This window comes from Bos indicus, chromosome 19, assembly GCF_029378745.1.
Source record: "Bos indicus isolate NIAB-ARS_2022 breed Sahiwal x Tharparkar chromosome 19, NIAB-ARS_B.indTharparkar_mat_pri_1.0, whole genome shotgun sequence".
NCBI classification, from domain to species: domain Eukaryota; kingdom Metazoa; phylum Chordata; class Mammalia; order Artiodactyla; family Bovidae; genus Bos; species Bos indicus.
The window spans coordinates 23,350,043-23,363,225 of record NC_091778.1 but is presented as its reverse complement, the minus strand read 5'-3'; the positions used below and the strand labels follow the sequence as shown (position 1 = coordinate 23,363,225).

The 13,183-nt window shown below is 50.1% G+C and overlaps 2 protein-coding genes across 5 annotated transcripts; one reads left to right on the top strand and one right to left on the bottom strand.

Moving 5' to 3' along the window:
- Positions 1 to 859: 859 nt before the first annotated feature.
- GEMIN4 (gem nuclear organelle associated protein 4) lies at positions 860 to 13,170 on the bottom strand. 4 transcript variants are annotated; one of them, XM_019980715.2, is made up of 3 exons: positions 12,199 to 13,170; positions 8,367 to 8,567; positions 860 to 4,219 (listed from the first exon to the last, which is right to left on the bottom strand). In XM_019980715.2, the coding sequence occupies exons 2-3, from the start codon at positions 8,428 to 8,430 to the stop codon at positions 1,050 to 1,052; spliced, it is 3,234 nt and encodes a 1,077-aa protein (XP_019836274.2). In that variant the 5' UTR covers positions 8,431 to 8,567; positions 12,199 to 13,170; the 3' UTR covers positions 860 to 1,049. The 4 variants fall into 4 exon arrangements, with proteins under 4 accessions (XP_019836274.2, XP_070628901.1, XP_019836275.2 ...); XM_070772800.1 differs by lacking the exon at positions 8,367 to 8,567; XM_019980716.2 differs by lacking the exons at positions 8,367 to 8,567; positions 12,199 to 13,170 and adding an exon at positions 7,856 to 7,988.
- Positions 7,941 to 9,158, top strand: LOC109573490 (diazepam-binding inhibitor-like 5). Its single transcript, XM_019980728.2, has 2 exons — positions 7,941 to 8,139; positions 8,715 to 9,158. The coding sequence occupies exons 1-2, from the start codon at positions 7,941 to 7,943 to the stop codon at positions 9,032 to 9,034; spliced, it is 519 nt and encodes a 172-aa protein (XP_019836287.2). The 3' UTR covers positions 9,035 to 9,158.
- Positions 13,171 to 13,183: the final 13 nt, after the last annotated feature.

Genomic DNA, 13,183 nt, shown 5'->3' with positions numbered 1-13,183 from the left:
CGCTCATCTCTCACTCTAAAGTGTTTCTGTAATTCATGGTGCCAAGGGTTCTCGACTTCACGCCCAGTGGTCACGTAACTTCAGGCCCTTTCTTCTCTTCTAGGTGAATCCCAACTAGGAGTCAGGAGGGTGGAAACCCGATTGTAGGCCACAGACAGAGCCAGCCCACTAACCTGAACCCGAATACTGCCTCACTATGATGGGGAGTATGGATCTGTCCTTCCTTGCCTCCCAATTAAACACCTCACCAGTCCTCCGAGTTCTGTAATACATCCTGGACAGCCTTAAATTTGCCTTTTCATGCCTCCACACACACCATCTTCCACTCCCACGTTTTTCAAAACCATGACAACCCATCCTAGGCAGAAGATAAGTGCACCCATCCTTTAAACTTGTCTCTGCTGTGTTTACCAGTTTCAGTACAGCCCCTTAGGGACCCAGTGAATAGATGGAGTTAACATGGGGGGCAGAAGTTCTTAACTCAGGACACCCATTTTTCTGAGGTCACTGACCTACCCCCCAACATCTAATGTTCTTGGCCCAACCTCCTCCTTTTACAGTGGCTGCAGGCCTTGTGGGCACACAAATCAGTTGGCTAAGTGGTAGCAGAAAAAGAGTCCTTTTCCTAGGTCCTGCCCTTTCCAAGACACCACAAGAGTCTCTTAAGAGTTTCAGTGCAAAAGAACGCATGTGCCTTATAATCTGTCTACCTGAGTGTTTCACCTTTAGACTTATTTCTTGGGAGAAGCCAACGATGAACATGTTCCCCCTAGCTAAGAGATCAGGTCAAGCTGAGCCCGGTTTCAGAGTGTATTGAGGAGCCAAGACCACTGAGGAGAAAGACTCAAAACAGGCAAGGTGAAACTCAAAAAGAATTTTATTACAACCTGTATGTTACAAATACCTAAGAAACTATTTTCTTTACACTGTTATTGTCTTATTTTGGGGCTTGTGTACAATTCCACATGACTGGAAAGTTTCTGCTTCTCTGCCCCAGTCCCCATCCAGCCCGCCAAGCGGAGGCCCGGCTGTTTTCTGACCCATGGAGGTCAGAAGTTGCTGATCTTCTGCAGGAGGGTTTGGCGCCGCTCCTCAGGGCTGATGTTCTCGGCGATGGACTTTAAGAAGCGCTGCTCGTTTACTTTCTGGAGCAAGGAGCTGACGGAAGGGTTGGTCTTGCTCAGGGTTTCGTAGCAGGTGAGGATCTCCAAGGCCAAGACATAGAGAGGTTCACAGACCTCCTGGTGGACCATGGCCATGATGTGCAGAACATGACAGAAGACCTGGGTATAGAAAAACAGGGTTTCCTGGGTCAGGTCCTGCTCTTGTCCTTGAGCCCAAGGGCCAACCGACTGTATCAACCGAACAGAGTCCAGGAGATTGGTCAGACTGTTGCAGAGGAGCTTGACCACATGGCTCCAGCCCTCCACAGGGAGCCAGTTACGGCAGCTCTGGCTGCAGAGAAACTGAAAAACTCTAAGCAAGAGGACAGAGAGCTGGAGTTCCTGGGCAAAGGGCTTCAGGTTGAGCAGAGGAACGAACTGTATATACTCCAGGCTGTAGGGGACGTGCAGGAGTTGCTTCTCCAACAGTCTCCGGGTCAGCTGGTGAAGGCACTGCCATTCCTGGGGGCTGCACCATGGCATGACCTGTACCAGGGCCACCAGGAAGCCCTTGCTGAACAACCTGACCTCCTCAGGGTTGCCCACGTCCACCACCAGGAGTGCGAGCATCTGCTCGGAGACGCTGCTGGAGATGGAGGAGCACTCCATCCAGGCCAGGAGGCCTGTGCCAGGCCCATACCCGGGGTGGGCCTGGGAGGTCCACTCGTCCTCAGAAAGCTTACAGATCTCAAAGAGCGTGGCTGGCACCTCGCACTTGAAGTGGCCCTCAAAGAAGCTCTTCAGTCTCAGGCCCACAGTCCAGTCTAGCTGCTCCAGCTTCCGGTGGAGCCAGGACAGCGACTTGACCCAGGTGTCTGGGGAGAAGGTGTCGGTGTTAGCTGAGACCACCTCACAGAGGAGCTCCAGGATGTGGATGGCCAGGTCCTTCCCGTCCAGGGGGAGACAGCGCTTCTCCTTGGGGAGCTGCCAGTATTTGCTGAAGCCATCAAGGAGCTGGCACAGGCTGAAGATGAGCGGGAACGGAGAGCAGGACTGCAGCCAGTATTCTTCCAGGTTTGTGCTCCCTTCCAGAGTCTGGACGAAGATCCTCAGACTGAGGTCCACCTCTTTGACCTCCAGCATCAAGAAAGGCAGGACGAACTCCTTTAGTACCTCATCCGGCTCGAGCAGAGCAGCGACTGGAATCCCTTGGGGCTTTGTAGGACTCACCAGGCAGCTCAAGAGCTCCAGAAACTGCTTCTCCTCCCGGGGTGTCGAGAGCTTGGTCCAGACTGTTTCTTTGAGGCAGGACACCACGAATGTGGTAGAGCGGTCTGGCCCCTGCTCTTCCATGAACCGGAGAGCGGGGAAGGCAGTGAGAATCTGAGCCAGGAACTTGTGGGTGCCGAGGTTGACCACAGCCATGCTGCACAACTTCTTCACCGTGATCTCTGGGTGCAGGATGACCAGGCGGGCCACGGAAGCAACAGCCTTAGCCAAGCCCTGTTCAGAGGCGCTCTGTGTGAGCTGGTTGAAAGTCGTGTTGAGGTCCTCCTGAAAGCCCTCCAAGTGAGCTAACAATTTCTCAGAGAGGCCCTTGCGCCCCCAGGAGAGCAGGACCCCCGAGAGGACTTTATTTTTATCTGGTAGAGAGAGGTGTGTGTAACACTCCAGGATCAAGTCGAACACCTGTTTGATCTGAGGTTCGGAGACAGCCCTGTCTATCGTGCTGACTTCCATCACCGTCTCCAGCAGCTTTAACACCAGGCCCGGCTCTCGGAAGAGAGCTCGGTTGTTGAGCAGGCAGGACAGCCACTCGTCCGAGAAGGCCCACTTCCTCTCGGAGGCAAAAATGTAGCACATTTCCATGTGGCGGTCCATCTTCTGCTCGATGATGGCCATGGCGATGGAGGCGGTGATGTCCTGCTCACCGCCCTTGCTCCTCACCACCCTGTTCGTCTTCCTCAGGAAGTCCCCCACGCACTCTGCCAGCTCGGAGACCACCTGCCTCTCCTCCTTGGCCAGGCTGGTGGTGTCCAGGTAGAGCTTCAGATTCTGGCTGAAGGAGGTCAGGCTGTCGCAGAGCCGGAAGCTGTCGTAGCTGGTCCCCTGGCTGCTGCTGAGCAAGGCCTGCAGCTCCTCCCCCCACTCCTGCAGCAGGCTGCGCAGGAACTCAAAGCCCACGAAGATGGTCTCGCTCGGCAGCCTGGCCAGGGAGGTCAGGCTGATGTCCCGCTCCGCCTCCTTCACCTTCTCTGCCAGCGCCTGCTGGTGATACGGGTTCTGGGTGTCCGAGTTCCACACGGAGATCACCGTGGCCAGCTTGTCCAGGTACACGGTCGCAGACACTTCCTGGGGGTCCTCCTCCATCAGCGCAAACACGGTCAGCATGTCAGCCAAGTTGGCTAAGGTGCAGCACTTCATCCCGGGGCATAGGATCCTGTCCTGGATTTGTTTCAGCCCCGTGAGCAGCATGGCCAGCAGGGGCATGGTTGGACACACATCTGGATCGGACTTGAACCTCTTCGGCGGGTGGGAGAAGTCATCGGAGGAGGACAGGTACTTGTGGGCCATTGTCCGGAACTGGGAGAGCAGGGGGTCCTGCTGATTGCCCTTGTGCTTCATCATTTCCCACCAGACGTCGAGGAAGAAGGCCACGTCCTTGGAAGAGGTGTCGATGGTCATGTGCTCCAAAAAGCGCTCTAGTTCCGCACGGCAGACAGTGGTGGGCAGGGCCATCAGGAGCTGGATAAAGAGTCCAGAGGCCTCCAGCGACTTGAGCAGCTCAAAGAGGACTGTGTGATTGATGGTGGGGATCATGTTGCCCACAGAGAAGAACACATCTTCCTGCCAGCGGGTTTCCATGTCGGAAGGGGTGATGGGGTAGGGCTGTAGCACCTTGGCCCAGATGATGATCAGCGCTTTCTTCTTCCAGGCGAAGGGCTGGGAGCAGGCTGTGGCGGAGGAGATCTCCCTCAGAGCCTCCACAATGGGCCGCCCAACGTGCTCCCAGTCAGACTTGGTCAGTTCGGCCAGCGCTTTGGGGCGGAACAGCTGCTCAGCCAGCAAGAAGCCCCCGTGCAAGATAGTCATTTCCTCACAGATATTCAAAGGTCCTGTGAAGACAGAAGTCCAACAGGATAGAACGTGGTGAAAACATTTCCAGAACAGTAAGCAGAGGTTAGAGAGAGAGACAGCAGTTGGTTGTCATGATTAGGGCTGTCATGATTAGGGGTACAGATGATAAGGGTTCTGAGTGAGATTGGTGGGAGCAGGGAAAAAGGGGTGGCTCCAGGAGCCGCTGCAGAGCTGGAGTCAAAGGATTTACTTGAGGAATCCAAAAGGACTCCCAGCTCTCTAGAAGCTTCCCTGGTGGCTCAGTGGTAAAGAATCTGCCCGTTAATGCAGGAGACTTGGGTTCAGTCCCTCAGTCAGGAAGATTCCCTGGAGAAGGAAATGGCAGCCCATTCCAGTATTCTTGCTGGGAAATCCCATGGGCAGAGAAGCCTGGCAGGCTTACAGTCCAGGGGGTGTCACAAGAGTTGGACATGAGTTGGCGATTAAATAACAACAAAGCTCTCTAGCCTGCAACTGGGAAGACAACAGGCACCACTGGACACAGGGAACACAAGAAATGGGCTGGGAGGGAACACTGATCAGTTTTAGTCATTTGGAGTTTGAAGGCAGAACATTAGAGATGTCCTCCGGTCCGTCTAGTCAAGGCTATGGTTTTTCCTGTGGTCATGTACGGATGTGAGAGTTGGACTGTGAAGAAAGCTGAGTGCCGAAGAATTGATGCTTTTGAACTGTGGTGTTGGAGAAGACTCGAGAGTCCCTTGGACTGCAAGGAGATCCAACCAGTCCATTCTAAATATCAGTCCTGAGTGTTCATTAGAAGGACTGATGTTGAAGCTGAGACTCCAATACTTTGGCCACCTCATGTGAAGAGTTGACTCATTGGAAAAGACTCTGATGCTGGGAGGGATTGGGGGCAGGAGGAGAAGGGGACGACAGAGGATGAGATGGCTGGATGGCATCACCGACTCAATGGACATGAGTTTGAGTGAACTCTGGGAGTTGGTGATGGACAGGAAGGCCTGGCGTGCTGCGATTCATGGGGTCGCAAAGAGTCGGACACGACTGAGCGACTGAACTGACTGAATGGAAACAGAGGGCTGGAAAGTCAGCCTTGAAATGAGACTCAAGGAATCTGCCTGGAGGTGAGGCCATCCAGCAAACGACGGACCAGCAGAGGCTTTGGAGAGGAAGTGCTGAGAGAGAGAAAGAAAACACAAGGACAGGACCAAACTACAGCAGCCACCAAGTACGTACTGCAGGACACAACACTGAGCTTCTAAGTAACAACATAGACTAGGAGGGGCCTGGGCCAGGGCTGCGGGTACAGCAGCACTCAGACAAGTCCTGCCTCCCTACTTTTCTCTAAACATCTTGTCTTGCAAATGGATTTCAAATGGTCTGCCTTTTAAGGAAACAGTTCAATTCCTACATTTTTTCCATCAAAGAGAATAAGCAGCCAAGGGTCCTGGTTTCTTTTGTAGAAAGCAAGAGGAAAATAGATAAAAAAGACTGCACTTGATTCAGAAGAGTCCTTCCTTCAGTGAGCCACGAATTGACATAGACTTAGCAAGGAAGGGGATGTTTAGACAGACATATATTAAATCCTAGCTCAGCCATTCAGAAGCAGTATCATCTTGGACAGATTACTTCTTTGAGCTTCCCTTCTGCATAAGTGGGCATAATACAGACTGCACATTATGACTGTGAGGGTCAAATATTAACAGTATATACTAGTCAAGCCCTTGGCATTGGGTCTGTGCCCATTGTTGACTCCCAAACCCATCTCTCAGGGCTGCTAAGGGTTAGATAAGACATAGCTACAATGAGTCTCACATGACTGAGCAACTGAACAACAATAAGAGTCAGGACAAAGAGCCTGAGACTTCCCTGGTGGTCCAGTGGTTACAACTCCAGGCTCCCAATGCAGAGGGCCAGGCAGGGTTCAGTCCTGGTCAGGCAACTAGATCCCACATGCCCCGGCTAAAAGATCTCCCATGTCACAACTAAGACTGGGTGCAACCAAAAAAGGAAAAAACCCCGATTAGGTGCTTGATGAACTCGGGTTCCCCCAAACCTTTCCACCGTTGGCAGAACTAGAATCTTGCCCCTATTCTTTGCCTTCCTCCAGCTCAGAAACATGACACAGAGCTCTCGAAGGTGTGTTTCCTTTACAGAAACTAAATCACTGTACAAACACTGCTCACTCTTTAATATTCCTGACTTCTCCCCTCTTTCTCAGGGCCAGTCCCTCGTGCCCCCAAGGACACAGCTTCTCCATCTTCATGGGCCAGGGTTCTATCCTGCCTTTTCCATTACGAGCATAAATCCACTGTTTTCTGCTGCAATCCACTGTTCCTGAGAGCATTCCTCCTGGCTGTGCAGTGGTGGAGGCAGACTCCCAGGAAGAGCTGGTTGCCGAGGAGTATCCCTGGGGGTTCTGGGCCTTCTTTCTGGCTCAGGCTGCTCTGCCAGGGTCCCCAAATAGGCTCCCTTTTGACTCTAAATTCAATTTTATTGCACTATCCGCTCAGTTGAGATGTTTGGAACTGGAAACTCACCTTCCAGGGACGTCTGTGTTACCTGAAGGAATAAGTCCCAGAAGCAGTTAATAGCTGGGCAAATCCCAAGTGTTTTATCACTTATGGTTAACTGGTGCTTGTGAGTGCCCACTCCTTATGTTGATTAGTGCTTACTCTGTACCAGGCACTGTGCTGGTTGGTATGCATATAAGATCTCTTTTGATGGTCACATCAACCTTTTGAGGACCATTCCTGTTTCAGATATGGGAACGTTAAGACTCAGAAGCAATTTGCTCAGGACGTCAGAACTGCAAAGCAGTGGGGCTGGGAGAGAGATCACCGCAGTTGCAGGCTCCACACTCTTCCAACTCTACCCTCCCACCATGGAGCAGCTGGCTGGGGGCAGGGTCCAGAACATTCCTCTACAGCCTCCTAATACTCGCACACCTTAGGAAGCCTCACCCCAGCTCTTCCAGGACAGCCTCCAGGTCTCAGGCCCTTAAGAGCACGTCTGGCGGGAGGGGGCTGGCCCTGGGCAAGCAGCTGCATATTTATACCAGCTCCCCACTCCCTTCTCCGAGACCTGGCCTCTGAGTATTCAAGAGGCACGTGCCACCTCGGCTGCTGCAACCGGCGCCCACAACTGCTGGTCTGAAGAACGCTACTCTTGCGCAAAGGCACCAGGCTCGACCCTGTACACACGTGACCTCAGTGAAAAGTTGCCCAAACTCTGTGAAACGGATATGGTATTATCTCCTTCCATCCACGAGCACCTCAAGAGAGTCAGATACTTGCTCAAGAACTCAGCAGACGTTCAATGAATGAGACTCATGGATCCAAGCGGATTCTCCCAGGCGCTCCCGGAGCCCGGCCTTTTCCAAAGCACGTGCCCGAACCTGACAACTCTCGGGAACGCAAACTTCTTATCCGCTGGGCCCTTCACGAGGAAAGGGGCCTGGAGCTGGCCAGTGGCGGGCGGAGGAGTGGTGGGCTAGAGCCCGGCCTCCCGACCCCCGGTCTCCAGGGCACCCTCGCCTTCCCAACTCCCTCCCCGGTCCGGAGGCCTCCCTGATCCCAGGCCCGCTCAGTACTCCCTGGTCACCGATTGTGGGACACGGCCCACGTGGGTCCGGGCCTGGGAAGCTGAACACCCACCTAGGTCCATGGCGGCGACTCCGGCGGCGGCGCGGGCCGCCCCTCCCTCTCCGCGCTGAGAGGGCGACGTAAGCGTCACGGCACAATGGGCGGCCCCGGGGGGCGGGACAATAGGCCGTGCCTCGGCCCCAGCCCGCAGTCTCAGCTCGGGCTTCTGGCGGTACAGACCCGGCCTCCGCCGCCCCGCGCGCAAGCGCGGTCCCGCCTAACCGCCGGCGGCGTCAGGACCGCCAGGCCCACAGCGCCCCCTACCGGCCGGAGTCCTCCCACCAAAGAACAGGCAGGTACCCGTGCTCCGCCCCTCCCTCTCCCCGGGCCCCGCCCCCAAAGGACCGCCCACCCCCAGTCCCCGCCTCGCGCAGCCAGGAGTCAGTGCAACCCCCGTTTCCTGGGTTCCAGTTGGTCCTTCCCATTAGCTCCGTCCTTGGCCTCGCATTCTCCAACATCCTGTAATCCGACCCCCGCCACTGTTCACTCTCACTAAATACCCCTCCCCAGGCTGCCCACTAACCTTCATGGACACACCACTCCCTGAGAGCCTTCCTCCCCCGCAGCGGGGCTCCTGTCCCACGCATGGGACCACAGCATTCTTTCTTCTGACAGCAGCAGTTGCTCCATTATTTTCTGGCATCACAAACACCTTTGAAATGTTAGTGATTGTCCTTCTTCGCAGAAAATGCACGGTGCGAGCCAGAACGCCTGTGTGGGAGATCTAATTCAAGAGGCCCCTGTTTGTAATCTGTACTGTAAGAAAACCCACGCATATCCTCTGTCCTTCCCTCACATTGTCTTGTCTCCCTTTCCCTCCTTCCCGGCCTTAATCACCAGCCTCGAATGTTTCTAACTCTCCATCCTCCAGCTTTTAGTGCCGGACACCACCTAGAAAGGGCAGAAGGGCCCAGCCTCAGCACCCCCATGTGCCAAGTGGAGTTTGAGATGGCCTGCGCTGCCATTAAGCAATTGAAGGGGCCGGTGAGCGATCAGGAGAAATTGTTGGTGTACAGCTATTACAAACAGGCCACCCAGGGCGACTGCAACATCCCGGCCCCACCTGCCACCGACCTGAAAGCCAAGGCCAAGTGGGAGGCATGGAATGAAAATAAAGGGATGTCCAAGATGGATGCCATGAGGATCTACATTGCCAAAGTGGAAGAACTAAAGAAAAATGAAGCTGGTTAGGGAGGAGAGTAGCAGGGCGGCTCTAGTAGGGAAGGAGGCACTTTAAAGACCTTTTGAGGGCCAAAATGTCCTCAGGCTGTACCAACCACCGAGGCCGAGACCTCAATAAATCACTTTAACTGCACGATAGTGACTGTTGTTGCACAACTGATGAATGGTGTCTGTGATAAAAAGTGAGAGTCCTGGGGGGGAGAGAGGGGGTGGTATCCAAAATGTATGAAAAGGCTCTCTCCTTGAGGGGAAAGTTCTGTCGAAACTGGCTTTCTGTAGGATTGAATTCCCAGCCTTCCTTTTCCCCAGAGCATATGTAGATATTCAGCAGAAGCAGAGGAGCTGGGGCAGAATCACGCTCTGACTTGAGGTCAGTGAGACGGATCTCCTGAAGTTCAGCCTCTGGGAAGGGGAGGGGGAGAAGGAGGGAAAGGAGTCTGAGGCCCCTTGTCTCTCCAGGGACTGTTGATTCACTATTAACCCAAAGCCTCTTGATGAAAGTTAAAGAGGAGAGTGAAAAAGTTGGCTTAAAGCTCAACATTCAGAAAACTAAGATCATGGCATATGGTCCCATCACTTCATGGGAAATAGATGGGGAAACAGTGGAAACAGTGTCAGACTTTATTTTTTGGGGCTCCAAAATCACGGCAGATGGTGATTGCAGCCATGAAATTAAAAGATGCTTACTCCTTGGAAGGAAAGTTATGGCCAACCAAATAGCATATTCAAAAGCAGACATTACTTTGCCAACAAAGGTCCGTCTAGTCAAGGCTATGGTTTTTCCAGTGGTCATGTATGGATGTGAGAGTTGGACTATGAAAGTTGAGCGCTGAAGAATTGATGCTTTTGAACTGTGGTGTTGGAAAAGACTCCTGAGAGTCCCTTGGACTGCAAGGAGATCAGTCCTGGGTGTTCTTTGGAAGGAATGATGCTAAAGCTGAAACTCCAGTACTTTGGCCACTTCATTCGAAGAGTTGACTCATTGGAAAAGACCCTGATGCTGGGAGGGATTGGAGGCAGGAGGAGAAGGGGACGACAGAGGATGAGATGGCTGGATGGCATCACCGACTCGATGGACGTGAGTTTGAGTGAACTCTGGGAGTTGGTGATGGACAGGGAGGCCTGGCATGCTGCAATTCATGGGGTTGCAAAGAGTCAGACACGACTGAGTGACTAAACTGAACTGATAGGGTTGGGGGTGGGGGTGGGGCCTGGTCTTCCAAAAAGCTGAAGTCAAGTCCCACTACCAAAAGCCCCTACTGAACACAGGCCTGGTGAAGTTAATGTTTTGAGGGAAGTCACACTTTGCAATTGATGAATTGATGCATCACAACACAGCAGTTGAGAAACACTGGAATAGATGGTTTCAAAATCCCAGACTCTGAAAGACACATTTAAGACCATGCAACCAAATTTTTCTTGGGCCCAGTCCCTTAGCTAGCCTTGGTTTCTGCTTGGGGATGTTTGTGGGACAGTGTGTATACATATGTAAGTGGGATTTGTTTGGGAAGCACAACACATCCCTTGACCTGTGCTGGGACTAAGGCACCTAAGCTCAGCGTCTCTTCTTAGTGTTTTCATGGAGTCATCAATGCACAATGGTGCCCTTAGACAGGAGTGCTAAATGGTATTATTAAAGACATTCCAGAGAAGAAAGTCAGCTGTGGCATGGAATTTCCCAATACTCTCCTCAAACTATTTTCCTAGCTCATGATATCAGGCCAGCTCCAGTTCATGGAGGACTATTTAACAACAGAAGCAACAACCATAAAGAAGACTTCAAAGGGTAAAGGAAACCAGATCTGGCCAGGTATCTCCTTCAAGAACTTGTGTTCACATATTTTCAAAAAGTTGCTACAGACTAGCCGCATTACGTAACAATCATGTGTACTCAGGATACCACAGTGACTATAAAGGACTATTCCTCTTAACTATAAATTGGACAAGACCCAGGCTGTACAATGGTGCTGTTCTCTCTGCAAGATACTATGAACACATTTTGATGCTTTTAGGACCATGATTCACATTAAATGTGAATTAATAGTAAAAATAATAATAGAACACCTTGTTCCAAAATATGTTGTCAATTTAGGTGCTGTAGTATATAGCCATACCATTCCGTAAATCATTATAAAACTCAATAAATTATAAGGACTCTAGACAACAACTGCAGCATACTTTTTTTTTTTTTAAGTAAGGTATGGTATACACAGTGTGCTAAAATTTGGGGAGAAAGGGAGAGAAAGAACATACATGTATGCTTAATGAGGAGAAAGGGGGTATGGGATTGATGGGGAGGAACAAGGCTTTTCAGTAAGTACCTTTTTATACTGTTTTTATTTTTGAACCACTGACTCTATTACCTTATAAAGAGGTCTGAGGCAAGGGTGCTTCTTTACTTCTCTTTAAAGACAGAGTAAATAAGTTTTCTACAGATTTCTCAAGGGTAAAGGAAAGCTATCTTAGACCAAACTGAAATTTTCCATCAACTTCTATCATAAATTTCAGTGGACAAGGGGGAACCCTCCTGGAAACTCTGCTAGACCACAAGGACATCATGGGTCAGGTGAGATAGGCAGAAAGTCACATTAAGGAGCTCTGAAAGTCCCTAGCTTTGCTAATTCCATCCCAATGTCAGACAAATGGGGATTTCATACTAACTCTCCAGGCTAACCTGGGAGAACTCCCATATCACAGTCTCTCTGGATTTAAACCCGAGAGATTTGAACTTCAACTTAATATATTAGGACCACAACCCTGAAGGTCAAAAAAACAAAATCACTACTCTGAAAACACAACTCTGGAGAAACGGAGGAACTTTCCAATTTCATCTGTTTAAAAACACCAGTGTGGACAAAACCATCTTTAAACCTTTACATCCCCAGGGGAGGGAAAGTAATAACTTCTGGTTTAAAATTAGCAGCTGCCCTGTGCAGAAGTCTGCTGATAAAAGGTGAAAGTGGTAAAGTAAATGGTTTTAGCATGAATAAAATATTAAAGACTGCAACAAAGGAAAAAGACAGGCAATGAGAGAAATAAAAGAGGGCTGATATCATAAGGCTAAAATGTCCCAGACAGCTAAACAGCATTCAGTTCTCTTGTGCAGAGCTCAACATTCAAGAGAAAAAATTGGGGTAAGATAAAGAGGAATCTACCACCTGTTTAGTACTTACATAAACCACTTGTTTTACTATAACAATCTTAGAAGGCCACGTCAGGAACTTCCCTAGCGGTCCAGGAGCTAAGACTGCGTACTTCCACTGCAGGGGCGTGAGTTCCATCCTTGTCAGAGAACAAAGATTCCACATGCCTTGCAAAACAGAAAGCTACAACAAAGCAGTCTAACACACTGGGAAAAGTATAGTTTCTTTTCAGGAAAACAGTATTACTAGAGAGAACCATCAAGAATTACTTAATAATCCAACAGAAAATCTGAGAATGAATGAATCATAGTCTAAAGAAGACAGATGAGGCATTTACTTGATTATTCAAAATTCAGATAATAATTTCCCTATGCATAGGAAAAAGGTGAACCAATTGAGGACAGGAGGAACAGTTTGGTTTGCACTGAAACTCACAATTGGTTTTAGAAGCTATGATTTACAAGTAATTTCATGTATATTGTGCAGGAACTGGTAACTTCTGAGTCAGTCCTTTCCAATCTCCTTAGTTTCTTCCCTAAAGTGTGAAACTGACCACCACCTTTAAATAATGATTCTTACAAATTGGTTGTAACAGCTTGACTTCAGAAGCACAATTTCCAAAAAACATTTCATAATAAAAATGCACAACTTGTTTCCAGTGATAAAAAGTGATTTGTTCTGCAGAATCAAAAAGAAAACAAGAAAATATTTTAAAAGTTTTTCATACTGAAGAAATCATCTAATCCATCTCTAAGAAATCTAACATGGTCTCTTAAGAGGATTAAAAGCAAAAAGCTACACATATATATAGAGAGAGAGAAAGAGAGAAACTAACACAGAGCCAGGCATGTAGCAACATTACACATTACATCCTTCTGTTTTTTTCTGACTAAAAAATTTAAAGCAAGGAATATCGGAATGTTAACCAAATCTTTTGGTTCAAGGCACGAAATTTCTTTACAAGTTTTTCTATGTCAAGGCCTGCCAGAGTAAGACATTAGAAAAGCATACTGTC

Excerpts from the sequence above, each read along its gene's own strand:
- LOC109573490 (XM_019980728.2), top strand. The coding sequence starts at position 7,941 with ATGGGCGGCCCCGGGGGGCGGGACAATAGGCCGTGCCTCGGCCCCAGC. Across the intron at positions 8,140-8,714 it reads TCCCACCAAAGAACAGGCAG|CTTTTAGTGCCGGACACCAC; the intron begins GTACCCGTGCTC and ends TCCATCCTCCAG.
- GEMIN4 (XM_019980715.2), bottom strand. The coding sequence starts at position 8,430 with ATGCGTGGGACAGGAGCCCCGCTGCGGGGGAGGAAGGCTCTCAGGGAG. Across the intron at positions 4,220-8,366 it reads GGAGTGGTGTGTCCATGAAG|GACCTTTGAATATCTGTGAG; the intron begins GTTAGTGGGCAG and ends CTGTCTTCACAG.